General features: G+C 33.0%; 1 protein-coding gene and 1 long non-coding RNA gene across 2 annotated transcripts; one reads left to right on the top strand and one right to left on the bottom strand.

Annotated features, from left to right (window-relative positions):
- Window positions 1-3,119: 3,119 nt before the first annotated feature.
- On the bottom strand, window positions 3,120-4,815 carry LOC111414165 (uncharacterized). The gene is made up of 2 exons (XM_023045389.2): window positions 4,729-4,815; window positions 3,120-4,669 (listed from the first exon to the last, which is right to left on the bottom strand). Exons 1-2 carry the CDS (start codon window positions 4,741-4,743, stop codon window positions 3,203-3,205), a joined length of 1,482 nt encoding a protein of 493 aa, XP_022901157.2. The 5' UTR covers window positions 4,744-4,815; the 3' UTR covers window positions 3,120-3,202.
- Window positions 4,816-10,077: 5,262 nt separating this feature from the next.
- On the top strand, window positions 10,078-11,128 carry LOC139429182 (uncharacterized). The gene is made up of 2 exons (XR_011639856.1): window positions 10,078-10,560; window positions 10,614-11,128. It is a non-coding gene; the product is annotated as an uncharacterized lncRNA (long non-coding RNA).
- The last annotated feature ends 15,058 nt before the right edge of the window (window positions 11,129-26,186 follow it).

Below are 26,186 nucleotides of genomic sequence, written 5' to 3'. Positions count from 1 at the left end.
ATTCAATAAATTTTTGCGTTTTGTGCTTGAAAAATTATAAAGCTTTAATTATTAACATTGTCAGAACATAAAATAATTTGAAATTGAGTGTAAACCTCTCCAAATAATACTAGGATAATCTAATTCAAGCATTTAAGGGGGAGTCTCTTTTTTTGTATCAAATAAAATGATTTCTTTGGGAATTTTTTGCTGCCAAATTATGTGGTATTTCAATTTAATCTTTTGTATATATTTTCATGATATAATAATCTTTACATTGTCCCTCAACCAAGTTGGTGCGTGGATTGTCTAAGTTGCTGGTTGACACTATATCTATCCTTGAAATGATCTGAAACTCAAAAATCAAATGATATTCTTTTCTATATATTTGTGATTATCGTTTGAACTAGAACTAAGCAAAAAAAGCTTGATTGGCAAAATGACGCCTAGTCAAATTAAGATAATCGATTTTGTTCTTGACATCGATAAGTTTATTGCAAAAAGATACATATGTATATATCGTAACAGTTTCTCTGTAGATCATATAATAGAAAGATGCTATTTCAAAGTGCATTTCAAATTTCAAGTCAATCGAATGAGTAGTTTTTTAAGAATCGTGTTCACCAGATGTAAAACGGATGTTTCGAGAAAATGCACTTAGTTTCATGTACTAAAATGTTATGAGTGTATACGCCTTGTTAATTTAACATTTATAACTTCTACATTCAATCAGACGCAAGCTTTCCTTTGAGGTATATAACATTAAAATCGGTCAAACCGTTCTTTAGTTATAGCGAATGTAAACAAAGTTAATTTATATATATATTATATATATATATATATATATATATATATTATTAGCCTGTTTAAAATGTCTCTATTATTGTGTATTCTGGACATTTTTCTCGTCCACTCTCTATACTTTCTAAGGTCTTTATTCCTAGTTTCTTGCGCATCTTCTGGAAGCAGGCCAATCGGGATACTTAATGATTTTATTAAGTGGCCATGCACAAGAATTTTATGTACTTCCACAGGCATATAATACCAATTATATAATTGATTATATAATCTAATAACCCTATGAAAGTTGTGCTCTTACTAGGATCTAATACTGACAAAATAACACAAGTTTCAAAAATCATAAATAACGTAAATGTCTGTGTGAACAAATTACGTTGTTTTAAACAATAATAAATAATATTAAAAAATTGCTACTCTTGCTTAATAACAATCAAAAATTATTAATAATCATCAACAATTATGAGGATTCAACGTAAATGAAACTCAAAGCCAACTTTTAGAACAATTTTAGTTAAACATGACGACACATAGCAGTACATGGCGCGATATTTTATTCTTTTAGGCGAAAACTATTAACTTTAAGGAAAAAATTAAAGAGACAAAAAGTAGCACTAAAGAATGGACTTTAAAACTCATATTTTCTTATGTTAGTATTCTATGGCGATGGAATACTAAAAAGTTCTTATAAAAAAATCAAAGGGGTTGTGAATTTCATCCCCTTAGAGGGCGCTAGGGAAGCTCAAGGTATGCTTGAAAATAAGGTATAATAACCAGTAGCAAATACGTACAAAATTTCAAATCCTATGGTTTACTTAGAGCCGAAATAAAAAATTGCGCGACCCTATGTTTATATAAAAAACTTGTATTGTTTTGGCAAGTACTACATCCTAGTAAAGTTTCCCGATTAAAAACTGAACCACCTGTATTTTGAAGTATTATTTTAGGTTCATTTCTTGATAATAATTTTTGTGAAATAGGTATCTGGTTTTGCGTTTTAACGCGTTATTGATTTTCTTTTTTATTACTGTGTGTTGGATAGGTTATTTTTTAACTAAAAAAAATACTTCAGGCTTGTTTGGGAAGAAGGTTGTAACATGATATCCGCATTATGACTATTTTTTTTAAAGACGCACGGTTAAGCCCGAAAGCTTTTAGTTCTAGATCTAATAATAGAGTTAGTACTAATATTAATTCATATAAAATAGTTATTCTGAAAAATTATAAACGATTGATAGTTTCAAAACTAACTTTCAGTATTCACTGTCGAATATCCGTAGACACCACTCTGTATATTAGCCATTTTATTGAAAATCTGCAAATATGCGCAATGTATTTTTTTGGAAACGGAGGCTTGAAACTACATAAAAAAACAAATTTCAACCTGGGATCTTGTGGGACTTTTTTTGTAGCTGAAATTAAAGTTTAACATTGCAAATAAAATCTGTTTCAGAAAAAGATAAATAAATGCTGAAAGAAGCTATTACAGTGTTACATAAACAACACATACAGTATAAAATTATAGTGAAATTTCATAAGGTTACAACTTTCAATACGTTTTCAATCGTTTCTCAATATTAATCAAATGTTTTTGGAAATTGATATGCAAAATAAGTGTTAACTTTACCTGTCATTTTTATCCAGTGTTGAAGTTTATAGAAAGTGTTTATTGCGGAGTAGCGAGTATTGCGATATAACCTAACGGCCCCCATTTGCCAAAATATTAAAAAAGAAAATTAGTAAATAATGTTATGGCCGGTAATTTCAAAGAACACTGTGCAATACGTGGACGTTTTGTTTGCTAGCGTGTTTTTCGCCATTCAAGTTTCGCCGGTAGATATTCTTGTATTCACCAAAATCACCAAATCTAATCGCTTTAACTTACTTATTTGATCTCATTTGAAAAAATAATAGAATGTACCGCGCTTTAAGAGTTCTACCAAAAAACATAAATACAAAATAACGTTAAACCATAGTGAAAGTGTTATGTAAAACTTAAATTTAAATAATCTCCTTATTATCTAAATTAGAAATTGAGATTGTAATGGTTTCCGTTTCAAATTTGTTTTAAAGTTGAAATAATGACAACTTCCCGTTTCGTTCTAATTTATAATTTGTTTCACTTGACCAACGATTACTTCCCGGTTGAAATGAACTTTAAGATTATTGCCAGAACAAATCGGTTATTTTAAATGAATTAGGTTTTTAATTTTATGAAATATATTTTATTAATAAAGGAAACCACATTGTTACTGTCTAGATAACATATTAATTTTATAACAAAAAATTAATTATAAAAAATAATTATCACAATCCATTACCTCTATATTTCTATATTATATATAAAGAAAATTACACATTAAACAACAACTTATACATTTATTTAATTATTTACATCAACAATCTAAAATTTTAAAAAAATAACCTACGTTTCTTTAGTGTGCACATACCATTTTTCTCTGATCATCTTCTTCCTTGTTGCTTGTGGCTTGTTATCCTTAGTAGTACTAGTATTTTTATTTTTATTATCATTAGGTTTGGGTTCAGGTGAACTATAATAATAATAAGTCGGTTTTCCATTAGTAATTTCAACTCGTTCAGCCTTTATTCTTTTCGGCATTTCAAATTTAGGAGGTTCATCAAATCTCGGTGTTTCAAATTGATAAGGTTCGTAAGGGTTGAATTTTGGTTCAGAATCGTAAAACGCAAACTGTGGGCGTTCGGTCGTTGTTATTACTTCAGTTGGTGATTTTTCTATTTCGGTGCTTTTTGATTTTGGTTTTGATTTAGTGTTCTTACGATAAACGTATCCGTATCCCCTTTCCCTATGATATTTTGGTACATCATCTTCGTAGTATTTTTGTCCCGGTTTTTTCTGATTCTGTTTACGGTTGAAGATATATTTAGCTGCATCAAAGGTTGGTCTGTAATTTCTGTTATCGAAATCGTATTCACTTCGATTGTGTTCTGGGGGAAGATCCGAAGCTTCGCCTTTTTCGTCATGCTCCTCTTCCTCTTCACTTTCGTCTTCTTCACCGCTTTCATCTTCTTCTTCACTTTCTTCTTCAGAGTCTTCTCGGGCTTCTTCTTCCTCTTCTTCTTCCTCCTCTTGTTTTCTTCTTGGTTGTTGTCGCTGAGGATGATTTCTTGTTGGTGGGGGAATGGGAACTTGAATACGACGCGCGTCATGATGATTGTAATACTTTTCTTCTGTTGGTTTAATAGGTAAATTTTTGCCGGCAGCTTGTTGACGGAATTTTTCACCTTGTGAAAGGAATGGTTGAACCGGTGGACGACCTTGGGAGATCTTTCCATAAATTGGGAGATCATTGTTTTGGATTTTACCCAATCTTGGAGGTGGCACAACTTGAATTCCTGCACGACTCGGGTTCAATTGTCGATTTGGTTGTTTCGGTTGAATTTGTTGAGGGGCATATTGAGGAGTTTTTGACAAAAATTGAATTGGTCGTTGATTATTGTATGGATGCACATTTGGATTGGGATTATCACGTCTTTCAGCGACATATTTTGGTGGTGGTGGTGGTGGAGGATTATTATGTACTAATGGTGGATTATTATTTACTTGATGTGATGGATTATTAGTTGTTAATAATGGGTTATGATTTAGTGGTGATTGATTATGTGCTTGTGGCGAAGATTGAGGAGGATGAAAAATTTCTGGTCTAGGATAATAAGTATATGGAGAATGGTTAACAGTAAAACTATGCTGAACGGGAAGTGCTTGAGCGCCCGCAGCATCTATCTGCTGAAGGTAGGCTCCATATGGTACTGGATATGGGGGATTTACTTGCTGTGGTGGTAACACTTGTTGAGGTTGCTGTTGAGAGCTTGCAGTTGTGAAACTCCAACTCAAACAAACAGCTCCTAATATCTGAAAAGAAAATAATATTAATAAAATTAAACTTCACACCAGACTACCCAAAAACTTACTGTTAAAGGTATCATTCTGATTTACTACCAAGCACTGAACTGAGGTAAAATTTGCAAGGAACATGGTATTTATATAGAAAGTTTATTGAAAAATAAAAACTCTAATGTCCGGTTACTTGGTTAGTGCGATAACACGTTGTTTTTTTTGATAATGGAAGTGAAACTAAGCGAGCCGGAAAGAATGTTCATTTAGCAGCTCGGTTCGCGGTTTAATTCGATTGAATCTGCATGGTTAGGATTATTTTGGTATTTTTAAACGTTTTTTCACCTCGTGCATTTCAAAATTACAGTTACGCAATTGACATTTAAACGGTAATTATAAAGTGATAGTTTTAGACTTTTATTTTTATGAAAGTCAAGATTCGAGCGTAAACTTGAACTTCCTTTAGTTCTTAACAAAACTTGCAATTCATTAATTTATTATTAACCACTTCCTTAGACGAAAAAAAAAATACATAAATTAGGCGATTGTGAATAAATTGAGTAGGAACCCTTGAGAGTTAGGATAAAAAATCTCAAACAGTCAGTAAATAAATTGCCGAGAGCATATAAGGAGGGAATTTCTTTTTAGAAGAGAGAAAGTAAAATATAAAAAGAGAAGCAGGATTTGGACGGCGAGCGGTCAAGCGGCTGACCAAGAAGTTCATTTATTAAAAAAGTTACGAATCCTTTCAGTTTTAATGTATTCTAATTTGGTATTCCGTGTCAAACATAAAAAATAAGACAACAAGCAAATAAATCATTGGGTTTGATTGCAAATTGCGAGAGAGTTCGTCAGACTCCGCTGATCTCAATGGACTTCAAAAGTGCTTCCATGTATTAGGGTATCAGAAAAATGAGGCGGTGAAACGTTTACGCGGTAGAAATGTTCACAGATATGTGACGGTACGAATAAACGAGCATGCGCACTAAAACATTTAATTTGCTGCTAGGTTACTCGATTATTTATAATTTATAATCCTTATAATATATGAAAATAAAATAACGTTATATACTGAATTTAACGTATTTTGTATGGTAATTATAAATTATAAATAATACTGATTTTGAATAGAACGGAAATGTTAATAATTTAATCTGACATAAATTGTAGTTATAACAACTTTGAAAGCAAATCGTGTTTTTTTTTTAATTTAACTTTTAGTGCTTTAAATTTTCTCGAACTTCTAAGGTATTGGAAAGGATAAAACTTTTTACCACTCTCTAATCGAATGTTTTTTTTGTAAAAAGGTCGTTCACTTGCATTTGACAAGTATCATTTTAATTTTCTTTAACATTTTTAAATTATTTCCTTTAAATTAATCTCTTAAAATATTTCTTCTATAACCGAAGACGCTGCTATTATTAATAAGGTTTTTATTTTTGGTTTGGATATTAACACTCTTTTTATACGAACCTATATCAATAAAACTTTAATTACTATACTATAGTAAACCAAGCAGAACAATAGATAAAACGTATTTATAATTATGGTATTAGGAAGAACAAAGAGATTGTTTAACAATTCTGTTAAAGCTTTTTTCACCATTTTCTCGGTGGGTGCAGTTAAAAAGTTATCCAACCTTGTCAAATATCAATAATCTGAAGGAATTGCGCGTACATAACAATTAAGTTGTTGTTTAAAATATATTTCAAAACTTCATAAGGTGTATCACCTGGGTTTAAAAGTTTTGAAATAATACTCAACAAATTCATATTTTGCTTTATGACGTCCTCTTTTTCCCAATTTCTTAGGTCGGCAAATAAAATATAAATTAAAATAAACATTAACTTTAAATTTTTGTTACGGACCTTGTGTTGGGTTGTCAAAACTTTCATTATTGAAAATGCGTTCTGATTTCTATAAAGTTTGGTTGTACGTTTATTGAATTTGCAGAATTTGAAGGTCAGACGTTGTAACTAACAATTTTTGATACTCTTCGTCACTTCTTATTTATTTTAGATTATTTGCAAGCTGTTCAGTTGTTTCAACTTCTGCACAAACCATACATTTTGGGCTTTGTAGTAGAAGATTTACTCTGTTAACATCTAAAAGTACATTGCATACATTGTTATTTATACCAAATTATTGTATTACATATGGCCTGATAATATAACTTTTCTAATATATTGCTTGCTTCTACTTTAGTATTATTTTCATGAGAACCCAGCAAGGACGTGTCTTCTACAATACCAAAAAGTGACGGGACAAAAATCTAACGGGCCTAATCGCATTTATTCTACTTTTCCATCTCGTAGAACATACAGGTTTTAATGTTAAATTAGTCAGATGTTTGACAAGAATAGACCATCTATAAGTGGATGCAGAAAAAAAATTATACAAGCTTTGTATTATTACAAAAAAATTGACCACTTCTATATTTGATTCTGCAGCATCATTTAAAACAAGGTTAAGGAACAAATACCGCTTTCGGATTTATATTTGTAATATGTTTTTGTAGTCCGTTAGTCTTACCTTTCATATTGGCTCCACTGTCGTAGCCCTGTCCTCTACAGTTGTAAATGTCTAAACCTTGTACTTTTATTGTGTCTAAAAATATAGATGCCAGACCGACTCTAGTAGTGTCAGCTACATCAATAAAATGTTTTTCCACCAAATACGTAGTCTTTGATTCGGTGTTAACAAATCGAATTATTAATGTAAGTAGTTCTTTGTGGCTCATATCGGGACTTGTTTTCGTGATTACAGAAAAAAAATTCGGCTTTTTTGCTATTTCTATAATTTTCTTTTTAGTCATTTGTGCCAATAAACCTACTAATTCATTTTGTATGGTTTACTAAGATAATCAACCTGTGTCTCTTTAGACGTTATACATAGAAGATGTTCTTTAAGGATTGGATCATATAAACCTAGACATTCGATATTTCGAACACTCCGTTATTTTTTTCAAAGAGTACATCAGATTTTCCTATATATGGCAAATTTAATTCAGTTAGTGTAAGAATAACTTCTGATAGTCGTGATTAATATCAGTTGTTTTATGCCTGAGAGGAACATGGTTTTGGCCGTCCCTAATTTTGGCCACTACAGCTGCTGCCTGCTTCTATATAATAATAGATAATGCTAAAGATACAACAGCTTCGTAGATTTTTTTCTATGGCAGTGATTTAAACATATTTAATTGGGACACAAAAGTAATCTTTATAAATTCCTTGGGTATCTCCTAGAATTGACATGTTGCCGACATCATAAGAATGTCTGATCATATATGGATGACTAGTGATCTTGGAAACATAGAGAGCGAAATCAAACTTAATCTAGGTTATTAACTACACTCGATTCAAGCTGATAGCTGCAAAATAGTCTCCGTCCAAGAAACAGAACCCTGGGAGTGGAATCATTTGCTAGTGTTCCACTTGCCATATTGAAACAGCACGTTTGGACTGCTTTGAAAAGAACTAAAAAGTAAATAAGATTCTTGCTGGAATTTTTATCGTTAGGAATAAAGAAATATTCGTTAATAAAATCGGGATGAGTGGAGGGGTTCTTGTGAAAAGCATAGTTTCTTTAGCTAAGTCTCCTGTCTGAAGAAGTTCGTTGAGTCAAGCGTTGAGCAAAGTAATAACACCGATAATTGTCCAGAAGGCTTTACTTTCTAATTACTGTTACATATTCAAGTTCGGTCAACTTCTTAACTATTTAATTCTGTTAAATACATACCTACATATGTATATATAGAGCTATATAATTACCGAGAATGAATGTTTATTGATGAAAATTTTCGGCGAAAAGGAAAGAGCTAAGTCAACATAGCGTTCTCATCGCATATGGAGAATCTTTTTTAGTTCAACTATAAATGGTTTTTCCGAATGATTAGTTCCTTTTCGAAATCGTTAGAAAAACTATTCGATCGCTACATTATCTATAAAGTAGACCATTAATTATAATTAATTAATTAATTAATTATAATGGTCTACTTATTAATAAATGAATTAATTATAATTAATTCATTAGACTTAAATCAGCATATAGTAACCCAGGGCAAGTACATCCTATCCATACTTCAGTCAGTTTTGTTGGCGATGTACCATAATGAACATTGAATGATTGACAAATGACTTGACAATTCTTATAAAAAGCTAGTTTGTTACTAAACCCTTAACAACACTTAATCTAATTAAGATGGGTGTAATGGACCACAAGAAAATGGAAATAGTACTTTTTACGAAAATGCGTAATATAAATTGTTTTAAGTTGCTAAAGCTCGCCAATGCTTCACTTAAACTGTTTACGGAAGTTAAATACTTGGGTTTAATAATAGACAATAAGTTAACGTGGTAAGTTCATCTGGAGATAAGGATGAGTTGTGCTATATCTGATCTGTGCAAGAGCCATTATCGGAGCGAGGGTATTAAGACGACTTGAGATTTGTCTTCTGAAATAGCCCTTTGAATCTATGTGACCTTAATTCGACCGATGCTAACTTATGGTCCAGTGGTTTGAACAAGAATCTTTCCGCCAATTGCTCCTTATAGTCATTTCTGTATTCCATTAAATGTATTGACTTATATTTTCTGAAAACATTTAATCAACTCTAACTCAGGTAGAATGCCAAATTTAAACCAAATATGATCATTTCAAAAGAACAAGCAAAGTTAGCTTACAAAATTAGTTTAAATGATCTAAGTAGGGTAAGGCCAAGTGAAGTAAAAAAATCCATTACGTATAATGGCTTACCTTAAAGATATAGTGTCGCATCCCTTCCTATCAATTTTGCTCCTCATAAAGTCATGCATTTCATTGAACTGATCATCGTTCAATCTAAAGCAGTGAATTTTTTATTGCCAATTTGATTGGGTAAAACACATTTCCATCACTATCAGAATCTGATTCTCAACACAAATCTATTAACAAGCAGAAATATTTACTATCTCTGCAAGAGTTGTAGTTGCTGCTGTCAAAGTTGTACTGACTCTGCGATTACTGTGTTACGGTTGATTAACTTAAGAAAAATTTTATACATAGGATAGGTTCATTTACAATACATGTTTTGGTATTCAAGTTTGTTAAAATATAACAGAAATTCAGGTCAAATCACCTTAAAACAACAAAGTTAAGAAATCAAGAATCATTAAATCCAATTGGATATATTTATTTGCAGTTAAGTAACTTCTTTTGAAACTATTAAATAGTGCAGTCATCTTTAGCAATACCATACAATTTTATTGTTTTGCGGTTGACCGAATTTTCTAAAATAACCACCGTGACAATGTTATTTGAAATATTTGCAATAAATTTAATGCAATTGACTTATTAATTGCGTGTTACATCACAAAATTTATAATTTTTATTATACTACAAAAAAATTGTTAAAAAACATTGAAACCAAAATTCTTTTAATAGAAATCTTAGTTCTCTTCAAGTACTCAATTCTCATTATCTCGTACGCTCTCGTTATACATTCAAATCGTTTACACAGACGCTAAACTGATAAAATCTGATCTCCGTATCAACGACGAGTCACTGAATGTATTGATAATTTTAAATGTTGTACACAAACGCGCATACAATACGCCTCAACCTCATGTTAGCCTAATATGAATTGTTGCTAAATAGTAAAAAAAGTATTGTACGACAATCGGAATTTGTTGAAAACGTTTACCGATTTTGCCGAAATTGCATGCGATTTCGCGAAATCCTCTAAACGCACAAAATTTTATTCTACGTGTGTGCAACGGTTTGGCGCATGTTACAATGCCAAATAAACTAATGACGTCGATAGGTAATGTTAATTATAATATTTTAAATGGTAGAACAGTAAAACAATGAGATTGTGCTTATCAAAAAGTGAGACATTTTGTTGGGCGTGTATAAAAGGATTAGTATATCAGGTATAATAACGATGTTTAGACGGAACAAGTTTATGTAATTGTTTAATTGTTAGTAATTTTGTTTCGAGTCATTTCCAGTGCTTAACCTGTGCATCATTAAACAAATTAAGGATGAGTGGAGGTTTATAGCAAAAAAGATTAGTGAGATTAAATTTTTATGTTTTATTTATAATTAAAAAATCAAATAAATTAAATAAAACAATTTTGTTTAAATAATTTCTTATTAATTTATTAGTTTTACATTTATTTTGTTAAATAAATCTGATTAAATGTACAGTAGATTTGCGCAACTCCGTTTATTGATTCTATATTATCGTATTGCAACAAATTATTACTACCGAAAGAAAATCAATAATATTGCAATAAAAACTATTAAAGTTAACTTTGCATATTTTACTTTTAGTTGTTTTTAATAATAATTAAATCAATCATTGCAAAAAAGATGTTATATGTCTGTACTAATAAAGAAAAAAAAAAAAAGAAATGTTTTGTTTAAAACAAAAAAAATATTTATATTAAATTTGTTTCTTCTGTCTGCTAATAAATATAAAATATCCAATTACCGTTATTTTTACGTTTGCCTCATTTCTGATATGCTTTCGCAACAAGTCTTGGAATGGATACAGAGACAGCATGCCCAAAAAATTTGATAAACAAAAAACAACCTCGCAGCACCGAGACGACACCTTCTCGATCTTCTGATTCCCTGTCATTTAAGCCCTCTTAGTTATGAATTATGAGAAAATTTCGAGCAGATTTAATATAGGAAAAAAGCACACCCGGGTCCTGGATAGTTTCTAATTATACAAATCAAAATGGATGATGGATATAGATAGATATTTTAAAATGTTTGTTAAAAAAATTTTGTTTTGGAGTAAAAAACTACTTTCACATCAATTATTTTAAGATTTTTACACTAAATTTGTTTGTTTTAATAATAAAGTCATTTTCGATTTATATTCATGTTAAGAAGACCTTTTCAGTCTTCTAAATAAAATCAAATCACACCACACCTGTCATTTTGTGCATCAAGTTTATCAAACAAGAACCCAAGTTACCAGGAGCTCATGATATGGCAACGGTAATCGGCCGATTTGGCCGTTCGTACGTTTCTCGAGGCTCCGGTACTAAACGCGCGATTTACTTCCTAAATATCATGCGATCCTGATCATAAGACCGCCAATTGCGCGCCTAAGCTAGCGATTACAGGGTCACATGGAGTCTGCGCATATATGAGGATGTGCTACGCACGTGGTCAACAGATCGAGCCTCCATTTCTATCTCAAAACAATCAATTTTAATTTAATTTTTAACATTAATTTAACAATGCACGTTAATATTAATTATAACATCACATTCTTTTAAATATTTACTAAAGGGGGATAAAATTAATGTTTTGAAAAAATCGACAAAAAATATATAGGCAATGAAGATTCATGGCGACATCTATGATCAAGAAGGTGCGGTTTCGTTTTAGGAAATAATAACAGATGTCGCCACCATGAAGTTGCTTTGGTCGGTTGTGTGAAAATGTATTAGGCTACAAAGTTTACAGGGTGAATATGGTTAAGATAAAAAAGTAAATAAATATATACTATGGAAATGGACTATCACGTTAATTATTATTATAAGCAGAAAAACGGCTTGGAAATAATCTTATAAGGAGAGTAAGAAATTGATTAATAACAGAAAAATTTGTTAATAAATGTGCAAATCTAATAGTTTTTTTTTATAAAAGTTTACTTATAAGAGGCAATTCTGGTAAATAGTCCGTTCAATAAAACTCCTGTGACATTTTGAATGTCATGAAAATTTATACTTGGACCAAAACTTGGCGTATCAAGTTGAATGAAAGCAAGTCTATACATGTAGACCCATCAGAACAAATGATGCCCAGATTCCACATGCTAACCTTAGACGCAAGGCTACGCTGGAAAGCCCATGTGAAAGAAGAGTTTAATCTAAAATATAGAAAAATGAACTGGTTGCTTGGAAGGAACTTCAAGTTACCCATCCACAATAAACTGCTCCTAATAAACAAGTTCTAAACCCAGTATAGTTGTACAGCCTACAAATTTGGGGCTGTGCTAGTAAACGTAATATTGAAATCACTCAACGACTACAAAATAAAGCACTGAACTCACGGATTTTGAAATAGAGAAAGTTAATCAAATAAAGATAATAAAAATAGCAGAACGTCATGAACAACAACTCCAACACGTCAATGCTGAGGCACTCCAGCTCCTGCACAACACCAATTTGACAAGAAGATTGAAGTGGGCTAAACCCTTCGAGCTAGTGTTGTGAAGTGAGTGAAAAGCAGAGTACTTATGCGGTGGTTACATATTAAAATTAGTGTAGTTTAATTATCAGAACCTGGGATGACTTAATGTGAGATTACATGGAATAATCCAAAGACAATCAAATTTATTTCTGTTATGAGACCAGAAGATAAAGGTTTGTCAAAGGCTTCGATGGGGATGTTTCTACTGATGAAGAAAGTGGTGGTGAGATTAAAGATGTTTCTGCAGATATGACCAGAATTTGGAAGGGATTATGGAAAGAGATTTTGGAAGAAGACAAGCAAGAACCTTACTGTGTTAAAGATACTTGCTTCGAAAAACTTGATTAGAAGTCACTCAAACGAAGTTCAACGCAATTTAAACTTCCAGAGACCTTCATGACTCCAAAAGAATCAATTTTTGTTGATTTCCTCACACTAGAAAATAGTTTGTATGGCCTGTAAGAAGTGTGCATCGAACTTAAATCTGCTAATTAGGAAATAAAACAGTATATTAGTATATTGTTATATTAGGTGTTTTGAAAAAGCTCCAATTTAAAATGACGAAAGATTTAAACTATGACTAGCTATTCAAGATCTCTTTACTAGATATTTTCAGAGACAACTTCATTAAACTACCTCAAGAAGAATATGACAGTATATGTATATACGGGCGCCTAAATAATATTTAGCTGTAACTTTTGATTACAAGCAATCGATTAACGTATAAATAATATAACCCAGGTAAACTCCACAAATGGGGTTTAAAATTGTTTACGCGTGCTGAAACATCTGGACTAACATACGATTTTAAGCTGTATGTTGAAGTCATATTCATTGAGATTATCTATGGATATAGTTCTTTATTTGTATTTGTCATTCAAAAGCTGAATGCAAAAAAATCGCCTAAGGGACTCGAAGGAGGGAAGAAATGGGAAAAAGAACTAATTGTAATGTAGTGGATATATGCTGGTTAGATATTCAACTTATAGAGGTTTGTAAAAGTTAGAGTCCAGAGAAAAAGCATATGTAGAAGTTCAAAGATCTACGTTTATCGTTTTCTAAAATAAAGGCAATGGAAGGGTGGATCTAGCAGATATGCTCAAGAAACTCTACAAGGTTAACCACCGCTCAACGAAGAATTTTATATCAGTGTTTGGGAACATTCGTTACAAATATGTGCCTGCTTTACGGAATACGTATAAATTTGCCACATCTAATCCAAAAGTATATTTCTATAATGAAATATCAACTAGAAATTGCTGATGTATTTTTGCAATCTACGTCTCTGCAGTTTCTATCTAAATAAAAGAGGCGCCCGTCTAACGCAGTAAGGATTATCTGATGTTTTCCCGGCGTAGCTCTCCATCAAGCAGCGTGTCTTCGCAAATCACAAAAATGGGTCAAGTTAAAACAGAACATTCGTTAGTGTGTAGTGAAAAAGGGCGTTGCAGGTTGTGCAAGGCAGGAACTCCAATGATAACAGTCTTAATGCAATAACAATATAAACTGTTTTTTTATCTTTTTGTGGCAGTTTCCAACACTTGTCATAACCTAAAAGTTAGAAGTATGATAAGTGCATGACAAAAAACATGACAAAATGTGTTTGTTTCCCCAAATGAATGAATTTGATCAGCCGTGGACGCATACAAGAATCAGTTCAACAATTACTGGATAAAAAGTCAAGAATTTGTCAACTTTCGTCTTTCATGTGCGCTAAGTAGGAGAACTGTGTTATGCACCCTGACCTATTGATGGCACCTGAAAGTGCTGGTGTAACAACTAAATTAGATAATCGGCAAGGAGTATGGAACTGCTTATCTCAGCTACCAACTAAAAACCCCTTTATTTATTCACTTTGACAGCCGGGATTTGTCTCGTCATTGTATATGGTCGTCACTACAAAAAGACGTTATGTTTAATTTTGTCTTTTCTTAAAATTATGTTACGGATGGTTTTTCTTTATAAAACACCTGTTACTTCTCCATAAACTACTGATGTATGCTCGTCTTAATTATTCCTTTATTCTCCCAATTCTTTACTCTCTCCCAAACTAGGATGCTCAGGGGTGGGTACCTTGAAAGTTACACACTCTTTTTTGCAAACTATTTATATTTTACATCGGTCTCCAGCGTAAACGACTACGGAGCTAATCGTTGGTACCAGCACTATTTTCTTTCTGTACGAAACTCATCAATAAATTCTGAGCATCAATCTAGATATCACGTTTTCGACATTCGCCTCTTTTTCAAACATTAGTTTGAATGGACCGTCATTTTCAGATATTTGTCCAGAGTTACACCAAGATGCCTGCCACTGGTGACCATTGTATTGTCCAATCGAGGGCTTTTCTTTATCTAATGGGTGTAATAGTCCAGAACCTGTTATTGTTAGAAACACATGGCTCAAGAATTCATTGGCACAAAGCACTAATGAACTCATCCAGTTTGTCAGATGGATTATCAAAAGCGACATTATTGGTGTACATACATCCAGGTAATCTAAAATCACACCTACATACTTGCAAAAATTCTTTATCTGTCGTAATACCTATACTTAAGTAAGATGCAAGAAATGATTTTTATATCAATCAATAATGATTGAAAAGTAAAGAAGAAACAACAATAAACAACATTGTATGTATTTTGATCATAAACTTTGAGATCCAAATTATAAGTTTTATATCAATTCAAAGATTGCAATCGGTTCTTTAAAATTATACGTATAAAAATTTCAGAAAAAGAAAATAATGTTGTATATTGAATGATCAACATTGCGTTGTTAGTTGCGATACATCGATAATATAGATTTTGTGTCATCGATACCAATTTTAAAGAGAAATAATATTATTACAAGAAGAATTATATAATAAGTTAAATGTTCTTTTTCTAATATAACAATGAAATGTACAGTATTAGAAAATAAGAGTAATAAGTGATAGAGAATCAATTAGTAACAAAGTATATTGCTGCCTTTTAAAACCGGTTTTGTTATAAGAAGAGAAATATTCGATACGAAAAGACAGAGGTTTCTTATTACCATTTTATGATATGCTGTGGTTACCGATACGAAAAATACAAAATTACATACACTGCCGATATCTTGATGATCGTCCCGGAATGTATAATTAACTATATATGTATTGGTAACTGTGTTACGCTTTGCGTTTAAACTTAAGATGTATTATGAGACTTTATAATGGTATGTATTAATTCTAGATACGCGATAGATATTAATTCAAATTATCGCTTAAGTTATATTTAAATAAATTTTCTATTTATAATGAAATTTGATTGCCATTTTTTGTCTACTAAGAGGAATCTGTTTAATGTAAAGCTAGAAATTGTGAAAAATCGGGCTCATGGTGAGTTAAGAAGCGAATGATGGTAACATCGTTTGCCGGCTACGTCACGGAATCTATACATATATTAACGCTTAATTGCCAGCAGTACGTGTTTTAAGGTTTTTAAAGATACGACGCTGATAACCAGACGGCGATCGAATTTATTGCATCCAGATATAACTCCATCTAAACTGGATAGGTGTCTCGGTTCCGATAATCGATGATCACTGATGAATTAGTAATGTTTTGCGCATGATGATGATACTCGATTACCTAGTAGCATGAAGAGTTAGTGTACCTGGTATCTATCGATCAGCTTTGTGGAGATTTTTTAAAATAATGCATCTATCTTAATTAACTTTATTGAACGTTAAGCGCCTTTTAATTTTTTTTAAATTTATTAAAATTAAATGAATTATTGTGGTTGATTTGAAATAGTATTGCTTTGATGACGAATCATAATCATGTCATAATTTATATTCATTATAAATTCGTTTCAGTCTTAATGCAATAATTGTATCGATGCGAGATTATAATTTATCAGTAGGGGCAATGATAGGTAATATTAACAATAAAACATGTTATTGTGCCTCCTCTTGCGGATATCTATCTCCGTTGAGTGGTACGATTACAGACGCTTACAATCAATAATAGTAAAATCGTGTCTTAAATCGAAACGTAGACAATAATTTTGCTGCAGACCGCAATTGCCGTGCAGTTTGTATCATCATTATGCTTAGAAATAGCTTCTACGGTAAACGATATAAATAGATGCTTAGAATAAACAATCAGGGCTTTCTGTGTAAGTTGAAGATTCACAAACCTATAAATACATAGGATTACGATAGTCGTGGTGGCGTTGGTGTTGTTGTTGCCGGAAGTTGTCGTTTGTTATATCCTGGTTGCGGTTGATTGTCATCGCTTAAAATATGACTAAACGATGCTATTAGTAAACATTTTTAGTTGTTTCGTGTCTCTTATAGTAAGTTATTTTTTATGGTTCATTATTCTCTGAAAAAAATATTGCTTGGGAGAGAGTTAAAATATGCGTCTCTTATTGAAAACAATCTTGTAAAACGCCCGGGGCACCATTAAGTCGACGAGGTAATTTAGAACGTTCCCAACTCTTTCGTCGTCGTCGTTACTTTTTTGCCTCTACGTTTCTTTTCCTGACAGCTAAATTCTTTCGTGCTATACCAAGACGTTTTACCCCCTGGCACGACTCGCAAACCCAAAAAAAAAATTCTTCGTAAAGAACATTCCTGAAAAATTCAAAGAGGTTCTATCTGTACTAAACCGTTTTCATACATATATAATTTTCCAGTATGCGTGCAACCATAACAATAAAACGATAAAATAATTTCCACAATTGCGGATAGTCGCAAATTTCAAATACACCAAAAGTTGTTTTATATTCGTTGTTATAATAACTAGTTTGATAATTACTTACTCCTAAGTAAGGGATTATTTCGGTTTCTAGATTTTAGATATCTTTCATATAAGCCATTAATACGTGTAAAGATGGGAATGAATACAACGAAGCCAACGAAGGTTTTAATAAAAACATTAATCCCAGTATTATGACGGATATATTAGATCTACAAGATTTGATTTAATTTTTTTCTAGTACACAAATTAAGATGTTTAAATGAAATCGCCCTTTACAAAAAGTTGTTTCGTCCGTAAAGAAATGACAAAGATTGAAATAAAAGATATAAGAAAAGGTGCCTTTGGCGTTATGCGGGCGTGATGTTCTGCAAAGACATACCCTCCGAGACCATTGCAAATTCAATTATTGTACGGCAACAATTTCGTTATTCCATTCGGAGGCGGCTAATGGCTAAGAAAAGAATGTCAGTAATTGCTGTTTATCGACCAAGTGCGGTGTTCCCATGCTGTCGGTGCTTTATAAAAATAGTCGCGAGGTCGGATGCTGCGTGTACCACCGATTCGTCCTCGTATCATCTTTCTTTTCTGATGCCGACTTAACGTCGGACGACCGTAATATTCAATTTGGAGTCTTGGACGTGTAATTTTCTGTAATTGAAATCTATGAAAAATCCCGGAGAGTGCAGCACACGCAATGCAAAAATCTCTATTCTTCTAGGTATTCCGGTTGAGGAGTAGAGATTATGAACTAAATATAGAGGTTACGTAATAATTCTGTGATTATAATCTGGATGCGCAGAACTACAGCATTAACCAAAAGTATACGCTAGAACGGTATAGTAGTACTTAAATATAAGTATATGATGCTGTTAAAATCGTAGCTATTAAGATGAGAGCGAAGCATCATCAGTTACAATTATATATTTGCGTTCGTAGGTGTTGGACGAGCATACTATTACTTCGAACTCGCGGACAGAAAAACATGCAACCGCCATTTGGCGGGGTTCAGTGAGCTGGTCGACGAGCAAGGACCATCAAGGACGAGTTACCTATGCCGGTGACGTCACCGAAGAAACCCGGCACCGACCGCCTCCTCTTTAGTTTACGGCCTCCGCTGTACATCTTCTCCTAGAAAGGTGAAGCAAGATTCAACCACAAAGAGTACTTTTCAAAAAACGCACACTTAATTTAGATTTTATCTCCGTCAATTCTAAGAAATTCTTTTATCATCGTAGCCAACATTAAATATTATCTTATATTTTAGTGAATCAATCGATCATGAATTTTACTTTTGATTACTCAAATATAATCAAATATAACCGATCGTAACCGATAAGAGTTTTAGAATTCGTTTAGTGCCCTTCTCAGCAAGATTAGAGGGGAACATTACTGCCAATTTCTTAACGAATTAGAAGTTGCTCCAGCTTTATGGGACCATAAAACGTGGAATTTGAGGGACGCAACAAGACTCTCAGCACACTTGCCGCGTTCTCGCCGATTATTTTATATAGTCGAGATAAATCTAAGTGAACCACTCCGCGCTTGCGGACGAAATTAAAAACTCCGGAGGACGCCGGTGGTGGTAATTCGAGGAGAAATTCAAGGATGTCAGTTCGATATAAATCTTTATAATTCCGAGGGAACACCGTCTCTTCTCGCTTCTCTTGTTTGTTGCTCCTCTCTCAACAGGATGTCCACCAAGGAACATCAGTAAGCAATAGCTGGGCTATAACAAAAAAATAGAGTGTGCGGCTACGGGCGATTGTTTCTTCTTTTTTATTCTCGTGAACGATATATAGGTAGATAACGGGCTCGGGTTTATGCTTCATGCCACTCTTTTTACGCCTTCGTTGATGGTTCCGTAGCAAAAAGGAAATCTGTGGTGAATTTAATATAAACTTTGAGTACGGATGGACATATTTTATATCCTAATAAATGCTGACAGAAAATTGCTACTGTGTAAAGAGGATGGCAAATGCTTGGCGACATTAAGAAGGAGGAAACATTCCTCTCATCTATTTCTGTTGAAATTAATCTGTTGCTACTACGTGATATCATCTCATTTATTTCTCGGCCAGGATATCCCCTTCAGATTCTTTTTCCGTTTTCCTCCACGTTATAAAGACGAGATTACTGGCTTTCAGATTGAACTTCCTTGTAGATACTCCATTTTAAATAATTAGTAATCCATACGGTCGTTATTTTCCGTAATGATTGACAGGACAAAGCCATAAGTCCCCATTTGTGAAATGATTATGCCGCTACTTCAATCGAATAGATCCATTCACCCATATCTTCTAATAATCATCGTTACGAACGCACAATTGGACCAGAAATTAAAAAGGGCATCTGGCAGTGACCATCAGGTTCTCTTAACTTAACGGTTTACCATTACCAGGTCAACTTCCTCAATTGTAACCATTGCTGAAGGTGACCATCGTTTCTTGTTAACAACTCGTTTCTTCGATTATAACACACTGTCGTTATTGTTAGAAATATAGGTTGCTCCGCAATCATGATTAACCTTAAATGTAAAATTGAAGTAGTCATTTTGCACACAATAAGTATGAAAAGATTTTTAGTAATTGCTTAGCAAACTTGGCAACTCTTGCAGCTCTCTCGGTTTTATGGAGGTACGAAGAAAAAATTCTATGTGAGCCTTCCGCATCCTCGTAATTATTTTCCACTGTTTTGCAGAGTATCATTAATTGTTTTACGACGGCGTAAAATGATGCGGTATTCTAATAACACATGCGGCATTAGAATTTTAAATGGGGCTATAAATAATGTGCCGATGACTATCGGTGAACATATAATTCAGATTGGAACATAACATTTCCGATTGGTCACTGCACCCGATATAAAGCGGTAATATTAGAAAGGGAAAATACTTAGCCGCAGTTGGGGGCTAATTAAAATTGCAAATATTAGGTCTACTGCGGCTTTTATATAATTGAAAACGATGTACATTAATAACGATTCCTGAAATACCCACCATTTATCAAAGCGTAAACTAAAAAGAAAACGGGAGAGTAATCCAACATACAGTTACAATAATTAAGAGCTGAAAAAAGAATTGCATAATATGATAACGTTTATATGATTTAAAGTTTTCTTAATCGTACGAAATGATCTTGTAGATTTCAAAGTAAATGTCGAGACGCACTAAAATTCTTCGTTTCCGTTTTGTTCTTTTTAACCAGTTGAAAGTCAGCGAGTTAAAAACATGTCTCGTTTACTAGTTGCACTTTATTTAAGCCAACGAACGAATAAATACGAGCAACTCGGAATCTCACAACTTTATTTAACTCAATTTAACATGCCCTCGCGCAATCGTCTAACCATTATTTATTATTTATATCTAGACCACGATTGCGATGAATCTTCTTGTCCAATATCTCATAAACATAATTTAAATAAATCATTATAAAAAGACAAAAATCAACAGCAAAGTAAAAATAAACTGATTAGTTATGTCTTCACTTAATTTTGATGTAAATTTTTATTTGATCCTTTGTTATTATAATCTGTTAACAAATATAATAATAATCAATAAGTAAGCGGTCCAAATAGCGCATACATATTATTGGAGAAAAATTACAGTAAAAAGCAACCAAATTCGATTCAACTTCAATATTCTCTTCCTTTTAAAAGAAGAGAAACAATAAAATGTTATCAAAACTTTGTTATCATAAGTGCTTTTTTCTGATGTCTCCACACTTATGATCTTAATATCTTGCACAAAATATCACAAAGACATCTTTTCAAAGCTTTGCTTTTCTTCGTCTGTCGGATTTTTTTCTGACTGCTAAGTCGTAATTATGTTAGTCTTATAGTTTAGTGGTTGGACGAGTTCTTGATTCATATGACATTGCTCCGTGGCCATTCTGGTTGAAATTGTTGTGAGTTAATTGTGAAGTCTTGTGTGCATGAGATTTGTGTGTTTGTAATGGTACAATTTCCACCAAGGAGGAGACAGTGGCAATGTCTTCTCTTGGAGTATGACACATTAAAGACTGTGTCTCATCTGTTGTATGGGACACAACTGAATGAGTAAAAGCTTCATAAGCAATAAAGGGAGGGTCGAACGTATAGGTCCCAGAGTGGTTTCAGGTTTTCAGGTTTCAAAGCTCGTGTCAACACTCTATGGAAAATAGCCAGTTGTATCAGCAGCGCTTGCGATCTTTGCATCAAAATAAAACATTAGCGCCACAGTGTCTGTTCCAGGTGTTTCACCCATTCTGGCTTCAATCGTCTTTGAGGGTCACCATAAGTGGAATAGCTGTACTAATACACTGTTAGGTACACTGGTTTTGCTCATCTCCTTCTTAGAAAAACTTGCTGATGATGAATTGTGGGCCGGCACCCTTTCTCATCAATATTATGGATTCTCTCAAGATTTGTCATAACATTTTTTTCTATTCATCTGTTGAATTTGTTTAATTTCATAGTCATTTGTTGCCCTTTTCTAGTATATACCTTGTATATACCTGATGGCGCTCCAAGAACAATCACAGCCACCTTCTGCCTGCAGACCGTTTTGACATATCGACTCAGTAAGGTATATTGTTCACCAGATAAAAGCTGAACACAGTAACACGCAAGAACTTTTCTGTTATCAGCATGCCAATCTCGCTCAATCAAAATATTTCATCTTCCATTTTCTTACTAATTGTAAGATATGAATTTTTTGAACAGTGATGAACAACTATGATCGCGTAGTATTCTCCTTAGAATTCGTTGCACTTTAGAAGTTCTTGTAACGCTCATTCAAATGTTGGCGAATTGTTTGTAAGTCATTTAAATACTAAGTAACATGTCAACTCAAACTACTACAATGCAAACATTATCTAAAGATATACATGGCGTTATACGACTCAGGTTTTAATGGTGGGTCATTAACTTCAATAATGATTGATAAATACCTGACAGATACGATGGAGTATTTTATTGTATTCGTAGAAAATACGTTTCGATAGCAGTTCCCCATAATTGTTTACCATATTCCCAGATTGGTCTCAGTATGGTCTTGTAGATTCTAATTTTATTTTTACTACTTAGGCAAGAATTTTTGTTCAGACATCAAAACATTTTCCTGTATCCTATTACCAACTGTGATCATTTCATTTATATATGTTTTCTTTAAGTAAGACTTACTATGGGTAGTGGCATGTTGTTGAAATGTATTGATGGTTATTTACCTCTCCTATTAGTGAGTGTAGTGTGCGTGAATTTCGTACTATAAACATTTATCATCCACGTTATCAGCTATTCCTGAAACAAATCCAGATGCTACTGAAGATGTTGGGTTGCCAATTTAGGTTCAGAATGGATAGTTACATAATTACGGTGTTATCGAAGCTACCAATGACCGTTGAATGTACATTTTCTTGCTGAACTCCAGATCCAATTGACAGGAGGGTTAAGTTTTCATCGTCTCATCGTACTAAAAGGAATCTACTTTTTAGGTTTGAATCCAAAACAATAGACATGTTATGCTGGGATTAACTTCTTCCTGGGTAGACTATCCTGCAGTCTCCAGTACCTTTAAGAGCACAGACAGAAGGCTAATGGGTCAATATGATCCAAAGTCGATAACATCAGGTAACGTGGCCATGTCCGAAAGCCAATGTGTTTTCTGATCTGTAGAAAAAGTGTTTAGCTTATTGTCCATAATGGTTTTCTAAAGGTATCTTCCTGGTGATGATGAGTCTTGAAGCCCAGAATTTTCATATTAACGTATTATCCAATAAAATAGAAAAGAATATGATGAACTGCAGACAATAAAAATATTTAATACATTTCATACATTGACATACAGTTTTGTCATGTATCAGCCTACAAATCCTTTACATAATATACGAGATGGTGTATATGTAGGATCATAACTAAAATAATGTGTGGAAGCCGGAGCTGTAACGTACACCTCCACGCCTTCGAATCATTTTTATCTTTATCGTGAAAGTCGTAGATTAAGTGTTCGTGGATAGAGCAGTATAAAGCAAGCAAGTATTTGTGATGAGTAGGATGGGAAGGAAGGATAGAAACATGTAATGAAGACGTAATAAAGTGTAACCTCACACAGCGCAAGTTATTTTTTAAAAAGTTGTCGCTCACAAAGAAGATTCTGCATGATGAGTCTTCATTGGATTTGGATTGCAAACTAAACTAAACTACTAATAGTATAAAATAAAACAATAAAAAGAAACAAAAAAATTGAGTTAATGAAAATATATATTTATAACCCTCACACAAATAGTTATTCAGTTACGCACGTGCTATCAAGTATTAAACTGTACAGAAGCGTTACTGGATCAAACTTATGGTATAGAAAATTCTTTGGAATGGGAATAAAAACTAAGGACGATAAAGTAGAAGCAATTTTAGTGGTGTTCTTTGACGGTATGGAAAATTGCGTTCGAGGAATCGTTGAAGTGAGTATCATTTCTGCGTAGTAGTAGAGGGTTAGAGCAATTTGCATGACCGCCTAAGTGATACGTTGGAAGAGTAACGAGAAATGCTCGGAGACGTTGATTAACAACGTGTAGGAAATTACGTTCGATCGAGAGAGAAAGAGAGAGAGAGAGAGAGTAGTGGTGAGCTTCTGGTGGTCAAGCTGCTGCTGTTGCCGATGCATGCGTTAGAAGCACTGTAGCATTTTCAGAAGTGTGTTCAATTATGGCCGAGTACTAGGCGAATAAGTAGATACACACGGCGTAATATATTACCATCTTTTAGAAGCATCAAGAAAGTAAACTTTAATAAAAAAGAAAACCCAAAAAATTTTTAACAAATTTTTTGCAATTCATAATAAATTTTAAATTACACAAACCTAACGGTAAAGTAATTATATACCACCTGATTTAACAACCATGATTTCGGTCTTTTAAAAAGAACGGTTTAGATGCTTGTCTATTTAGTAATTTTTGGTAATAGCACCTTAACGCAATCTAACAATGATTGTGAAATTGGCCATTTCCTGTTCTGCCAAAATTTACATAGCTTGGCATTAAATTGAAGGCCTCCTGGAATATCTTTAGGAAATTACGTTTTGGTGTTGCAACGCCTACTTAAACGAAACGACCTACATGTTGCCGCGGCCTTTGACGAAATCAACATACCGGTGACATTGAGATTATTCAATTAAGATTTTACTCTTTTTCTTTGTCAAAATCGATTACTAAAAACACTATAATTAATTTAAAGAAGCTTCGTTGGCCAATGTCCGATAATAATCGTGATTTGTATTAATTATGCGAGAGAATTTACGCTGTACTCTTGGTATTTGATGTAATCACGTTGTAGGAAGGATACAATTTTCTTCTTCACATTAATCGGCGATAATCTCGGATAAATATTTATAAATACTTAGACTATGTAAATTTCTTTCTGTTATATAATATGTTAGAGCTACTGTTGGAGATTCTTCTGGAATTGCGCAGCAGCATTTTCCATCATGTAGATGATATTGCGCAACTTTCCTAAGCCTCTAATCGTTATTTATTGCCCAATTAAAAATTGTTTAATGAATGTAGAACACCCACCTATTGTTGCATATTGAGTTGTATTTTATAGACTATATTTTTCAAGGCCTTTGCGTGCAAGAAATTCGTTAAAGTCGTGTTAAGTAGAAACGATATAAATCTCAAATTGATTATAATCCAAAGTTTAATCGATGCTTCCATCAACTGTCCAACACTTAAAGCTAGTTAGGATTATAATCAAAAAAAAGTAATCACCATGTTAAAACATGTATGTGAGATAAAGGAAAAAAACTAGATCGTCATTAATTCGACATCATGTACTTAGAACTCAGTAATCGATCGTAGGGATAACGCAAACTTATACACATTGTTGCAATATTCTGGATTATCTAGACCGGTTTCCATTATTAAAGCGACTTGCCCTTATAACAAGAAATGGTTGAGTGAAATTAATAGGCGGCCATATCAAACAAAAGGTTCAATTAGTTTTCATAAAAGTGGGTAGCGCTTTTGTTTCATTAGCATTACCCGTGTTAACGGAAACTTTTATGTGTACTGGTTATTACTCAGCTTTTTGTTGCAATTATTCTCTTGGCTATTAATAATTTTTAAGTTATTAATTAAACACTCGATGAGTCTGAAAATATGGCCAGATTTTTCTTTTAAACGAATTGTAGATAAATGAAGTCTTTTTAAAAGTTTATTCTAATAAAAGGCGAAAACAGTTTTTTAAGTACATGTGTTATTTTAATTGGGTTAACTTTTTGCTATTAGTGGAACTTGAGATGGCACAGAGTGTTGTAAAGATAGATTTCTATCATATGTTTGACATGACTGAATCTGATGAATGTGTTTGACTGAACTAGTTTTGGATCGATATAATTACTTTCATCAATCATAAAAATTTATTGCTACTTTTGATGTTTTTTGCTTATTCATTGGAAATTGTTGTAAGTCTTTAAGCACTGAAGCATTTCTGTTAGTAGAAGTTTCTGGTAGAGGTGTGTCTTGTCTTCTACTTTGGGTGGAAGGGGAGCAAAAATCTAATGATTGAGACACGTTCGCTTCCAGCATTGTCATCGTCGCAATCATCATTTGCTCTCCAATTGAAGAACGTTGCTCGTTCATT

Source organism: Onthophagus taurus, chromosome 2 (assembly GCF_036711975.1).
Source record: "Onthophagus taurus isolate NC chromosome 2, IU_Otau_3.0, whole genome shotgun sequence".
NCBI classification, from domain to species: Eukaryota; Metazoa; Arthropoda; class Insecta; order Coleoptera; family Scarabaeidae; genus Onthophagus; species Onthophagus taurus.
Note: the sequence above shows the minus strand (reverse complement) of the source record. Positions and strands in the feature narration are given on the sequence as shown.